At 43.4% G+C, this 15186-nt stretch overlaps 1 protein-coding gene across 2 annotated transcripts in view; it reads right to left on the bottom strand.

Annotated features, from left to right (window-relative positions):
* Window positions 1-5219: 5219 nt before the first annotated feature.
* Window positions 5220-15186, bottom strand: part of PDXK (pyridoxal kinase) — a 62425-nt gene continuing 52458 nt past the window's right edge. For both annotated transcript variants that reach the window (XM_068135434.2, XM_068135435.2), the window contains 2 exons: window positions 7915-8022; window positions 5220-6846 (listed from right to left, as the gene is read on the bottom strand). In XM_068135434.2, coding sequence (XP_067991535.1) covers window positions 6845-6846; window positions 7915-8022 — 110 coding nt within the window. In that variant the 3' untranslated portion in view covers window positions 5220-6844. The remainder of the gene's footprint in view (window positions 6847-7914; window positions 8023-15186) is intronic.

The raw sequence follows: 15186 nt of genomic DNA, 5'->3' as shown, positions 1-15186 counted from the left end.
TCAATGCCAAACAGGAAATTAGAGCTGTCTCCCTCGACATATCACGTGCCTTCGATACGGTCTGGCACCCCGCTCTGCTCACCAAACTCTCCTCCTTTGGTATCCATGGAAATCCACGCATGGCTGGCGGACTTCCTCTCTAGTTGTAGTCAACCTGTGGCCCTGAATGGGTTTCTCTCATCTCCTCTTCCTGTTCAGGCTGGAGTTCCCCAAGGCAGTGTTGTGGGCCCTGTGCTTTTTCTGGTCTTTATCAATGATCTCTCCGACTCTCTTGAAAATCCCCTCTATCTCTTTGCTGATGACTCCACTCTCTGCCACTCCATTCCTCATCCCTCAGATCGGCAGTCTGCAGCCTCCTCACTCTCTGCAGACCTGGACAAAATCAGACTGGGCAAACAAGTGGAACAAGTCTTTCAATCCTGGACAAATCTCACACTCTTAAGATATCTCTCTGAAAAGACCGACTGGACAACCCTCCCATCCACTTTCTGAATAATCCTCTCCAAGAAGTTCTGTCACTCAAGCTTTTGGGTCTCACTATCTGCCATGATCTTTCCTGGGAAAACCACATTTCAAATCTGGCCTCCAAAGCCAGTCGCCGACTGGGCATCCTCCATTGTGCGAAGTCCTTCCTTGGCACACCTGAGCTCCTCACCACATACAAGGCTTTCATCCGCAGCTCAATGGAATACTGTTCTCCCCTTTGGGCTGGTGCTCCTGCCTCACACCTAGCTCGTCTTCACGCTGTGAAACCAAAGCGTTCAGAATCATTGGAATCTCCCGTGTTGAAGCTACCTCCGAGGGCCTTTCACTTGCTCACCGCAGGCAGGTTGGTTGTCTTTCTGCCTTCTACCGACTCCTCTCCGGCCTTGCTCCTCCAGCTCTCTCTGGGCTCTGTCCCCAAAATATTCCTACAGGTCGCACAAGATCTGCCTGCAACCCTCTTATGGTTAAACTGCCAAAATCAAGAGTCTCTGCTCACCTTCACTCCTCTTTTCTCCCGCCTCTGGAACAAACTCCCTCACTCTCTTCAATCCCACTCCTCCCTCCAGGTCTTTAAAACAGCTGTTGACCACCATCTCTTATCTTCCCCCATCCAAAACCTTGATCTTTTCTACCCTCACTAATTTCACCCCAAATCGACTTTTTTGAAATACCAACTTCTTTCCTGAAAGTCCTTGGTGTCCTTGTATTTATACTTCTCCCACCCCCCCTCCTCCCTTCCCACGCCACCTCCCCCCAAGCCCTCTCCCTCCCACACATTCCCGATGTCCCTGCTCTCAAAGGTTGTGTTTATGTGTTTCCCCTTCTCTCCCCATCTTGTCTACCGCTCCCCATTTTATATACTTAGTTTGTTTGTCTGTTTGATTTGTTTGTGTAATAAATGTTAGCTCTTTCACGAGCCACGATTATGTATACAAAAAAACAAACAAACAAAAAATTAGCAGGGGTAGAAAAGATCCAGGTTTTTTTTTTTTTGTATACTGAAGAGGCTCGTGAAAGAGCTAACATTTACTTCACAAACAAATCAACCAGACAAACAAAATATATAAAAAGAGGGAACGGAAAACAAGATGGGGAGAGAAGGGGAAGCACACAAACACAACATTTGAGAGCAGGGAGATGTGTGGAAGGGAGAGGGCTTGGGGGGAGGAGGCGTGGGAAGGGGGGGTGGGGGGGAGGGAGAAGTATAAAACACAAGGACACCAAGGACTTCCAGGACAGAAGTTGGTATTTCAAAAAAGTGGAATTGGGGTGAAATTAGCGGGGGTAGAAAAGATCAAAGTTTTGGATAGGGGAAGATAGGAGATGGTGGTGAACAGCTGTTTTAAAGACCTGGAGGGTGGAGTGGGATTGAAGAGAGTGAGGGAGTTTGTTCCAGAGGCAGGAGAAAAGAGGAATGAAGGAGTGAAGGTGAGCAGAGAGTCTTGATTTTGGCAGTTTGACCATAAGAGGGTTGCAGGCAGATCTTGTGCGACCTGTAGGAATATTTGTGGGACAGAGCCCAGAAAGAGCTGGGGGGGCCCTTGAGAGTGAGTGAGTGAGAGGCCCTTGGAGTTAGCTTCATCGCGGGAGTTTCTTTAGACATTAGAGTCAAAAATACGTTTGAGGACGCTGGAGGGAGGATGGAGTGCTGGAGAATTTAGGGAATGAATGAAAGATGCACTATAAGAGATGGAATTTTTTTTTGGAATGAATAGATTTGGTGAGCAAGTCGAAAGCATCCTTTTATAGAAGAAGAAGAAAAAGGTGTTATAGAATATGACAAGAGTACAGGTCTTCAGGGGACAGATGAGACATTTTTTAACAACGTGATCACGTGATCACAAACAACGTGGTCGAAGAACGAACGAACAAATAAGAACGAATAAACGAATAGAACAGAAGGAAATGTTTTTTTTTTGAGATTTTAAAACAAGGAAGTATGGGATGAAAAGACCGTGAAAAACAGAGATCGGAAAGTAATTGCAGCGCGATCGGAGAACCGCTGAGACAAAAACAAAGCCTCAAGCCAAGGTCGGACACGGTAGCCTAGTACTACACTTAGGCCTCAGAATACGCGATACGAAAGACCGACGATTCTGTACACAGGTATGAAAAACCAACACCAAGAATACTATTAAAGACACCCCAATAGGTACATACACCGAGAGAAAGATACAGTTTCGACAAAAACAATTGTGAAAAGTTACTTAACTTCGAAAGCGAGCGCGCATGGACAGCTTTGAAGAGACGAGACCTCCAATCTTGCGCATGCGCAGTCGACCAAGGGAAGATGGGGAAGATGAGATGGTGGTGAACAGCTGTTTTAAAGACCTGGAGGGAGGAGTGGGATTGAACGGAGTGGGGGAGTTTGTTCCAGAGGCGGGCGAAAAGGGGAATGAAAGAGTGAAGGTGAGCAGAGAGCCTAGATTTTGGCAGTTTAACCATAAGAGGGTTGCTGGCAGATCTTGTGCAACCTGTAGGAATATTTGGGGGACAGAGCACAGAGAGCTGGGGGAGCAAGGCCGGAGAGGAGTCGGTAGAAGACAAAGACCACCAACCTGCCTGCGGTGGGTGAGTGAGAGGCCCTTGGAGTTAGCTTCATCGCGGGAGATTCCAACGATTCTGAATGCTTTGGTTTCAACAGCGTGAAGACGAGCTAGGTGTGAGGCAGGAGCACCAGCCCAGCCCAGAGGGGAGAGCAGTATTCCATTGAGCTGCGGATGAAAGCCTTGTATGTGGTGAGGAGCTCAGTTGTGCCAAGGAAGGACTTCGCACGACGGAGGATGCCCAGTCGGCGACTGGCTTTGGAGGATTTTTGGAGGACTGGCTTTGGAGATCTTGGAGAGGATTGTTGAGAAAGTAGATGGAAGGGTTGTCCAGACAGTTTTTTCAGAGAGACAAAGCAAGAGTGTGGGATTTGTCAGGATTAAAAGACATGTTCCACTTGTTTGACCAGTCTGTGATTTTGTCCAGGGCTGCAGAGAGTGAGGAGGCTGCAGACTGCCGATCTGAGGGATGAGGAATGGAGCGGCAGATAGTGGAGTCATCAGCAAAGAGATAGAGAGGATTTTCCAGAGAGTCGGAGAGATCATTGATGAAGACAAGAAAAAGCACAGGGCCCAGATCACTGCCTTGGGGAACTCCAGCCTGAACAGGAAGGGGAGATGAGAGAAATCCATTCAGGGCCACACGTTGACTACGACCAGAGAGGAAGTCCACAAGCCATGCGTGGAGATTTCCATGGATACCATAGGAGGAGAGTTTGGTGAGCAGAGCGGGTTGCCAGACTGTATCGAAGGTATGTGATATGTCAAGGGAGACAGCTCTGATTTCCTGTTTGGCATTGAGGACATCCATCCATTGTTAAGACAGCAGAAGCAGCATGTCCAGAGTAGAGTGACCTGGTTTGAAACTAAATTGATGATCAGAGGTCAAGTCAAGCCATTGGAGAAGATGTAGGATTTGATATCCGAAGCAATGATGGATTCCATGACTTTGCTGATAATTGGGAGCAGGCTGATTGTTTTGCAGTTGCAAGGATCTGTTTTTGCACCTTTTTTGTGTAAAGCGGTAATGTTGGCTGATTTCCAAACTGATGGCAGATGACCTTGAGCAAAAGAGACGGTGAAGAGAACAGAGAGAGTGTGTGAACGAGCGGCAGAGCAGGATTTTAGGGCCCGTGGGCTGATGCCGTCTGGTCCAGTTACAGAATCATCGTCGAGGATTGACAGAAACTTCTCCACCTTGTCAGGAGAGAAGGACAGAGTCCAGGAGCAGCTGGGTTCGACTGGGTAAGGTGGGTACAGAGAGAGATGGGTTTGGGACACAAGATTTTGAGCTGAGGCATTCGGCTTTGTCATGTGCGGTGTCAACTGTGTAGCCATTTGAGGTAAGGGAGGGGATACAAACACCAGAAACAGATTTGACCAGACACCACCATGAGTTGGAGGAATGAGACAGGTTTGAGAGCTCAGTCTTGAGAGTAGAGAGATAGTGCTTCCTGGCTCTCCTCAGCTCGTCGACACACACTTGTTCCAAGCTTGGTGGAGGGAACTGAGATTGCCTTCAGTTGGATTAGCCTTCCAAAAGGTAAAGGCAAGTTGTTTCAGGGCAACTGCCTCACCACAAGATTAAATTTGACATTTGTGGTTGAGGGTTTTCCAAAGAAAACTCAAGAATGCATAAACAGACGTTGCCGAAATTTGGAACACATTACCTCAACGTGCAAAGCATTTACTTCTGCAATTTACAGCCGATTTCGTCCAGTTGAAGCCGAGAAACGTGTTTTCAGTCCCCATGTTAAAGCTGCATACAGAGAAACGATCCCTTATAATTATATCAAGGGATGGGTGCTTTGCGCCTCCCTTTGATAATTTGTGGTTATTTAAGTTTTGTGCTTGCATACTAATAACACACAAGGTGGTGTTAAATTAAATCAGTTGAGGTTAAAATAACCGATATCCACTAGACGCGATTGGCCATCCATGTTCCAGTTCATGCCAAGAGCTCTACCTTCAGGCTGATGGAAAATGGCAGCCACATGTGCATGACAAGGATATTAGGAAACATAATCGCACCGTTACATGACAGACGTTATGAAACATTACAAATCACAATAAATGGGATTCGAACCTCCGATCCCGGCATTACGAGACGTGCTCTCAAAAGGGGGGCAGGGAGGGGGATTCAAACGGGCCACAACTTGGATGATAGTAATCCCACATGTGAAGCACTGCAGATAATCAACTTTATTGTGCATTTGGCATACGACTCAACAAGTTATAATCACTCCAGTTTGCGATATACAGAAAGGAATCACATGACAGTGACACGCCACCAATAAAGATACCAACCTAGAGGTGACGACAACACAAGTCTGGGTATGCTGGTTAATCACAATACAGTCTGAGACCATTATATTACGAACACGTTACATGGGATGTGTAAACAGGCTCACAGTCCACAGGTGGTCACAGCGAAGAAGCATAACCGTGCAATGGGCAAAGATGTAAAAAGCATCGAGAGCGAGCGCAAGGTCTCTGGTCAAATCCAACTGCAAATATAAAATCAGCGGAAAGATGGGAACAATTTATGTAGGCCCAAAACACCTCAAACGACCAAAACAAGACCAATCACATTTTCCATGAGGGTTCCAGAGACCTTATACAGGCCTAGTTCAAATTGCAAGATCTCCTGTTTGGGTCCTTCGAGGTTTTGCGGTTTCAGATATAGCTTGACAAATCGCAGTGGCCATCTGGGCAGGACAATTGCCATGGCCTCCATTACCATGTGGGCAACTGCTGGTGGAGGGGACAGAGGCCTGGCTTGCATTTTTAAATAATTACAAGTTATGGTGACAAGAACATCACAAGCCAATTTGAAAATCTGGCACAAAGCAGGAAATACCATCATTAACACAAAACGTACACGAATCAGAAACTGAAAAAGAGAAATCTTTGTGAACATCAGAAATGAATTGACATTTCTTGAAAACAAATAAATAAATAAAGCTCCCAGTGGTTCAAATATAGGACCAGCAGCAGGTTTAAAAGGCAGTGTATGTCAACCAGATTGGAAATATACCAAATCACACAGACGATGTATCCGAGTAATCGGTGGAATAAAGTCGTGGCCAGGAGGCATTTCGTAAGCTTTTTGGACATGTTCAGTGCCCAGCACTGACCGCACAATGATGCCGATGGAAAGCGCAAGACAAAACGACGAGGCCCAACTAGTACAACTACAAAACAAAAAACTCATCCATGAGCAATTATCTATCTGGAGACGAGGAAAACATGAAAATATCCCAGCGCCAATTCCCACAGACAGGCCAGCCATCCAGGCCGAGCCGGCACGGCAAAGCGAACAGGAGAACACGACGCCACTCGACGACACGCACAAGTGGACACCGCCAGAGACGCCCAATCATAATGCTTCGCTTTAACGACCACAATATACCAGAAAATACAGATGGCCAGCATTTTCACCACAATTACATTTAAAATAGATTTACTTTATTTATTTCTCATTTCCACAGAATCACTAATAAATAACCCTATATACATCCATAACCTCACATCACCCAACCGATCCCTCCTCCCCTTTTCCTTGTCCAGGTAGGGAGGGGGGCACAGAGAGACAGCAATCAGCCTCCTCATTCATGGGCTTTCTAGGATTCAAAATCATGAAATCATGACAGAATTCCCGACCAACTTGTCCCAAGATTCTACGTCGGTTGATACAGACACGAGCTACGTTGCACAGGACAAGACGCTCCACTGGACAAAGACCTTACGGCCAACACCGCACTAGACGCGAGTGGACGAGGACGACGGTTGAAGAAACATTCGGACTTGAGCTCTGTGGGTTGACGAGATGGGGAAAGAAGTCAGTGGGTCAGGCAGGTAAATTCAGGAGCAGACGAATGTGCAAAGAAATAAAATTAAAAACAATCCAAATATAATAAAAAAATATTTTCAAGGAATTCTCAATAGATTGTGTAATGGAGTGGATTATGAACAGGTGTGCTGCCAAGATATTCAAAATTATTCTTCCTCTTCTTCAACAGCCACAATTATTACCACCTTCTTGTTGGGTTGACCATTGGACGACTGGTTCAAGTCTTCCAAAAACCAACTGGTCAGGCCTGATGTTCACCTAGAGTTAGGGCAGGAATTTGGAATATGGTCATGGGGCCGACAATAGGTCGAATACTCTTCACGAACACCATGGGATCTTTAATGCCCATCAACTAATGCCGGAAGATGGGACACCCACAATATAAGGTCTGCTCGAGGTAATGCACACACAATGATAAATCACCCTACATGCGAAACTGCGGGATGATAGTTTATAGCTGGGTCGGGATTCAAATCCAGACTAGACAGCTTTAGAGGTGAGCGTGCATACCTTTATGCCATCCGGCCAGCTATTGTCGATATATTCCAACAATAGAGTGTAATAAAAGGATTCCTGGTATTCTGCAGAGCCATGGATCTCTAGACTTGAAGAAGTCATCAATTACACAAAATTAATCACCTTGGTTGCATCACTGCCATGGCATGGTTTTTTTTCGCCAAACTTTGCAAAACACACTGTGATCTTTAACGTCCTGTGGCAGAAAATGCCAGAAGACGAGACAACCACCTTGAGGTCCCATTTGATGAACAGTGAACTTTCCGATGAAATAATCCATTTGGGGGTCGAATTTAGGTGTCAAACCGAGACCAGGCAGCTCAAAAGCTCATGCACAACCTGTGCTCCTAACACTGGTGACTTGCTATGGCCAAAAGACCTGATGCTCGAGTGTTTCGGCTTCAATCCTCGGCCTAGTGAAATCTTTATCTCACATCACCTCAGTTAACATTGATAATGGGGGTAGTGCATTTGTGTGTGCTGTCTACATGATGGTGCGGGTGTGCAGCATACACAGAGAGCTGGCATGAAATGTCACTTGTGGATCCTCGATGTCCTTCTTGCTTTGGATCATCCTGAGCTCCAGCTCTGCAGAGTTCGGCTTTTCGTCACCCGCGAGCTCTGGTAAAGAGTAAGGGCAGTAAAAGCGTACCACAATATACAATTTGGGGTCTGTCTGTCTGACTGCAATACATTCAGTCCTTACTTATCGAACCTCAACAAAACTTGCCATGAGGACAAGGGGCCATACGATGGAGGTTGTAGCAACTTCATTTGGTTCCCTCCGCAAGGGGGCTTTTCCATCTTGGAAAAACTCCGTGTTAAAGTGCATAGATAGCAGGTTATTGTGGCCTTTTTGCAATAAAAAAGTAGTAACAACAACAACGATAATATCATAACCAATTAGAATGGTACTCAGTAGAGAGCATACCTCCGCCTGGTTGGCCATATCACTCAATGGTGAAGAATCACTTAAAAATTCTACTAGCTGTATCCGGATCCGGATCTTCACCAAAATTGAATCGATTCTTCCTCGTCACACACACAACCGGTCCACCAAGTGTCGTCCAAATCCGTTCACAACTTTTTGAGATATCCTGCTATGTATCGGTTTTGGCCCCATCTCCCAATGGTGAAGAATCACTTACAAAATTAAAGTAGCCAGATCCGAATCCAGATCTTCACCAAAATCTAATCATTTCGTCCTTGTCACATATGCTACATCTCTGCCAAATTTCGTCCGAATCCATCCACAATATTTTGAGATATTTTGTTCACAGGCAAACGGACAGACAGACAGACAGGGGTGAAAACATAACCTCCATCCACCTTTGGTGGTGGAGGTAACAATAATAATAATAATGACAACATGATCCCGGCTTCCCTCTCCTCCCCAATCTCAAGCTCCCAAGAGTTTCCTATCGGATAAATCGAGGCAGGAGAGGAGGGGTGAAGGGGATAGGGTAAAGTCACCCGTGGATGGAAGTTACACCATCGCCAATGGGAACTAGAACGGGCACTCGGTAGAGCGCATACCTTCGCCGCAGCTACTGTTCTGTACTTGGCATGGGAGTGTAGGGAACAGAACAAAAATACGATTTTGACCTTTTTGTGACCTTGACCTTGACCTTTGACCCGATTGCTCCCAAAATCTAATCAAATGTGTCCCGTATAATAACCAATCATCCCACCAAATTTCATGCAATTCGGTTGAATACTTTTTGAGTTATGCGAATAACATACACACACACACACAGACATACAAATAAATACACAGCGATCAAAACATAACCTTCCGCTTTTGCGAAGGTAATAATAGTATGTCGATTAAATCACATAGTAATTAGGATGGTAGAGCGTAAACTCAAACAGCCGGTTTAGAGAATTGTTTTCAACCACAGAGAAAGACTTTCATCCAATCCGTGGAGTGTATACTCAAACAGCAGGGATAGAAAATGGTTGTTTATCAATCAATCAATCATTTATTTCCTTCTTCAAATAAAATACAAAACATTAACAGAAGGCTGGCGTCAATCCCGAGAAGCAAATTGCTTGGGCTGTGCATGCCATAACAAAAACACAAAATGACACAATACATTCAAATTACTTAAACAAAAACAGTAAACCTAGATACAAAAAGTAGGTGGTAACACAATTTAATTTCGATTTTGATAAAATAAAATGAACTTAGATGTTTGAACGTCTGATATACAATGAACTACAGGTAATCTTCTTAAATTCAGATAAAGAAGATTGATACTTTGTGCACTCAAAGCGGCTATCTCAATAACTTATAAACCAATCATAAATAAGCCACCCCCATTCCCGCCCCCCAAATCTCATAATAAAACAATTTTGACAACATAATTATATGATTAACTGTATCAAAAGTTTCAGATAAATAAATTATTGAAAATAAATAAATAAAACCCACAATAGCAAATTCTTTTCAAAAGCATAAATAATTTTGTTGGCGAGGTCAATCAGACCCAAATATGTCAGAGTGGCCTTTTCGGAATGCATAATGATTCTTAGAGAAGTTTATGTTTGTCTAGAAATTTAAACAATCTTGTATACACAATTCGTTTTAACAATTTCGAAAATATATAAAGTACCAAAAATTGGCCTATAATCTGCAAGTTCCTTTTTCCCCCAGTTTTAAACACTGGTGTAACTCTTGCTATTTTAAATTTATCTGTGAATATCGCTATGTTCAAAGACAAATTAATACAAGAAAGAACAATCAGATTGCAGACCCTCGCCAGTACATGTTTTTAGTTGTTAAGGCGTTTGTGTTAAAACAAATATGGCGGACGAACCATGTGACCAATGACATCATCAATTATTTTTTTTCTTCACCAATTTATCCCACGATGACGCTCAATAAATTTCATCTTGATTGGCTGGAGTTTTGTAAGTGTTGAATTGTGACGTCATAATGGAGGCACATATGACTATCATTGAACCACCTTTAGAGGCCATTTTTCCCCGCAGAGCAGGGGTTGGCCTTTTTCGGGCATCGTGGTCCCCTTTTTTGAAGCAATGTTTTACGGCCGGATGCCCTTCCTGCCGCCAACCCTGTTGGTCGCCTCTTGCGACACACAGGGAATTACCAGTGAACTGGTACTCAATTTGCCGACCTCAGAAGGATGACAGGCTGAATCAACCCCCATGGTGTTAATTCAGCGATCGACCGGAATTTGAACCCAGGATCCTAGGATCCCAAGCCGGCACCCTAACCGCTAAGCCAACACCAGGCTTATGACATTATCATTAACATATGTTATTCCCCATGGAGAGTTCTTTACAATGAGCCATGGCAATTTTTTTTTTATGCAGTGCTTTCAGAGATATAGAGGTGCAAAGTTTTTCAGTTTTTCCAAGATGGCGCCCATACCACGTGACCCATGACGGCATAATTATCATTAAACAAGCGTTACGCCTAGGTCCCCCGTCGGGGAAGTGATGTGAGTTGACAAAGTGGAACACGCAGAAAACATGCTATGATATGATATTTCGCTCACAAGGGTCAGACAAACATGGAGGCGGCCATCTTGGATTTTGACATGGCGACCCAATTTTCAATAGCGTTCTTCCTTATGCCTAGATACACCCACACACCAGAAGGTACTTCGCTTATTTTTCAAGATATTTCGCTCACAAGGTTCAGACATATATATGGTGGCGGCCGCCCTGGATTTTGACGTGGCGACCCACTTTACAATGGCGGTCTTCCTTATGCCGAGATACACCCACACACCAAATTAGAAGTTGGTACTTCGCTTATCTTTCAAGATATTCTTCTCACAAGATTCAGACATACATGGCGGCGGCCATCTTGGATTTTGACGTGGCGACCCAATTTTAAAGAGCGTTCTTCCATGTGCCTAGATACACCCACACCAGATTAGAAGTTGGTAATTTGCTTATTTTTCGAGATATTTCGCTCACAAGGTTCAGACATATATATGGTGGCGGCCATCTTGGATTTTGACATGGCAACCCAATTTTCAATAGCGTTCTTCCTTATGGCGAGATACACCCACACACCAAATTAGAAGTTGGTACTTCGCTTATTTTTCAAGATATTCATCTCACAAGGGTCAGACATATATATGGTGGCGGCCATCTTGGATTTTGACGTGGCGACCCAATTTTCAATAGCCTTCTTCCTTATGGTGAGATACACCCACACACCAAATTAGAAGTTGGTACTTCGCTTATTTTTCAAGATATTAATCTCACAAGGTTCAGACATACATGGCGGTGGCCATCTTGGATTTTGACGTGGCGACCCAATTTTCAATAGCGTACTTCCTTATGCCTAGATACACCCACACACCAGATTAGAAGTTGGTACTTCGCTTATTTTTCAAGATATGCAGGTTACAAGATTCAGACATACATGGCATCAGACATACATGGCGGCGGCCATCTTGGATTTTGACGTGGCGACCCAATTTTAAACAGCGTTCTTGCTTGTGCCTAGATACACCCACACACCAGATTAGACGTTGGGACTTCGCTTATTTTTCGAGATATTTCGCTCGTTTCAGACATATATATGGTGGCGGCCATCTTGGATTTTGACATGGCGACCCAATTTTCAATAGCTTTCGTCCTTATGCCGAGATACACCAAATTAGAAGTTGGTACTTCGCTTATTTTTCAAGATATTCATCTCACAATGTTCAGACATACATGGCGGCGGCCATCTTGGATTTAGACGTGGCGCCCCAATTTTCAATAGCGTTCTTCCTTATGCCTAGATACACCCACATACCAGATTAGAAGTTGGTACTTCGCTTATTTTTCAAGATATGCAGGTTACAAGGTTCAGACATACATGGCATCAGACATACATGGCATCAGACATACATGGCGGCGGCCATCTTGGATTTTGACGTGGGTTGCACCCACACACCAAATTCGAATGCGGTCCTTCGCTTACGCACGCACGCCGCACGGACGGACACACGGACGGAGGGGAAAGCCATAGTCCCCCTTTCGCTCCGCTGAGCGACGGGGGACAATAATTCTACAGGAGGAGGTGCACCGACTGAAAATTTCTTGTCAATCGGACCAACGGTTGCAGAGAAAATCATATTTGTTCTGTGCGGACAAACAAAGACAGACAGACAAACGGACTCAAATACAATACCCTCTCCTCTGGCGAGGGTAACAAATATGACACATTGGCCAAGCAATTTGCTTCATCAAAGATTTTATCACCTTCTGACTAAATCTGTTCAAGCTAGGGGCTTTGTCGTTTTTCAAAGATTCAATAATATCACAAATTTCCAACTCTATTGTGGGGTATAAATACAACAAATTCAGGTTAGAGGTACTAGCAACGGTACCCGCCCTATGGGCGGGGCTTCAATTGGGAGGCCCAAATGAAAAGGCAAAATATCAGAAATTGAAGGCTTTTTTTAATTTTAAACGATTCATATAAACATCCGTTGAATCATAATCACACGCAAATCATCAAACTCTAAACAGTACATGGCGCCCATTTTGAAAAAAGATTGAATTCTGCAAAACGGAAGCGGCCGCGACACCCGTTTCTCAGTCGCTTTGCACACGCTGCCATGTTACTTCGGAGCCGCACGTTCATAGAGGAAGAGTTCGTCAGGAGTCGATCTACTCTCTCCTGGTACACAGAATAAACAGTATTTGTAGAATTTCAACAAAATCCACATCACTGTTCATATCGGTAAATATTATTCCATAGTGTTTGGAAAAACTGGAAAATTAGGAAAAATAATATAGCCTATTTTACTCCCAGGGGTCCCACCCAAAATATCGTTGCGGTCGGTTGAGCTGTTTTTGCAGTACCTTAGAACGGACGGACATTTGGTGAATTATAGTAAGATGAAGATAATAGTGAAAATCAACCTGGCTAAGTTGAATCCTGTTATTTAATTATGGATTTATTCCAACAAATAAATCATTAAATTAATCAGCTATTTTTTGTGTATTGTTCATCATGTCCCATTACAGTTCATGCTAATTTTAGAGTCATTAATTTTTTTCTTAATTATCAGAGTATTTATTATAGATCAGGTTGACTTTGTATTTGATTTATATTAAATAATTTATTTTCATAATATTTTAATTTGACCATATTAATGCACCAAGTTTCGATTCATTAAATCTCAGCTTATGCAAAACTACTTTGTAAAGTCTATTTTTATATCTTATCGATTGTACCCATACCCATCTGTCATCCAGGGATTTAACTTCCTCTTTCTATTTATAAAACATTACAAAGTGGAATGTTTTTCCTCATACAAGACACACATTTTGGAATCAAATAAGCCATATGTTTCATTGGGGTCATCAAACAAGAGAATATCATCCCAAATACTATTTCGTAAATCATTCTGTAAAAGAGCAATACAGTCCGAATCAATAAAAAATATATTTTCCTCCAGTAGCTGTAGTTTTATTATGCAGAGATGTTATTTGAAATACGGGTAGATGGTCAGTGACATCACATTACATTAAGCCACTAGTAGTAGATAAATCACATTGGTTTGTTATGATATTATCAATAAAGGTGGCTGTGTACTTGTAATGTGTGCAGGGAGAGTAATCAAGGGGACAAAAAAAATGAAATAAAGTTATGGTATTCACAAAATACCGATTTTTATTGTTTATAATTTATATCATATTTAAGAAAATCGATATCAAAGTCCCCCATAATGAAAACGTTTTTATTTTCGATAGATATGCCAGCCAATCGTGTATCCAAGGCATCAATAAATATTAATTTATGTCTGGGGCTATAAACACACACACACACACACACACACACACACACACACACACACACACACACACACACACACACACACACACACACACTTGCATTTCTTTCAAATAACGCACAATCTTCTCCAAAAATAAGGTGAAATTGACAAAAGTATTTGGTCTCCACAATTCTTTATTTCACTGTTAATATGACAGAACCGTTGTTTTTGATTCAGAACTTAATATATCCTTTTAAAGCAGAAAATAAAAAGAAATGGCATTGACAAAATTATTGACACCCTCAAATTAATATTTCGTAGCACAGACTTTGGACAAAATAACTGCAGTCAAGCGCTTCCTATAGCCATAAATGAGCTTTCTTCACCTCTCTACTGGTGGTTTGGCCCACTCTTCTTGTGCAAACTGCTCCAGTTCTCCCAGATTTGAAGGGTGCCTTCTCCCAACTGCTGTTTTCAGATCTCCCCACAGGTGTTCAATGGGATTTAGACCTGGACTAATTTCTGGCCAATTCAGAACAGTCTTGAACCGTTTTGTCTTGAACCATTCCTGGGTGCTTTCTGAAGTGTTTCGGGTCATTGTCCTGCTGCAAGACCCATGACCTTCGACAGAGACCCAGCTTTCTGACACTGGGTTGAACATTGCGCTCCAAAATGCCTTGGTAATCTCCTGATTTCATGATGCCAGGCACACAGTCAAGGCACCCAGTGCCCGAGGCAGCACAGCAACCCCAAAACATCACTAAACCTCCTCCATGTTTGACTGGAGGGAGAGTGTTCTCTTCTTTGAAGGCTTCATTTTGTTTTCTGTAAACAGAGATGATGTGCTTAACCAAAAAGCTCTAGTTTGGTCTCATAGGTCCACAGGACATTCTTCCAGAAAGATTTTGGCTTGTTCAGGTGCGTTTTGGCAAACTCCAGTCGGGCTTTCTCATGTCTCTCTCTCAGCAGTGGGGTCCTCCTAGGTCTCCTGCCATAGAACCGCCTTTCATCGAGTTGGCGACGGATGGTG

The sequence above is a fragment of the Myxine glutinosa genome, chromosome 14 (assembly GCF_964187855.1).
Source record: "Myxine glutinosa chromosome 14, kmMyxGlut1.1, whole genome shotgun sequence".
Lineage (NCBI taxonomy): Eukaryota > Metazoa > Chordata > Myxini > Myxiniformes > Myxinidae > Myxine > Myxine glutinosa.
Note: the sequence above shows the minus strand (reverse complement) of the source record. Positions and strands in the feature narration are given on the sequence as shown.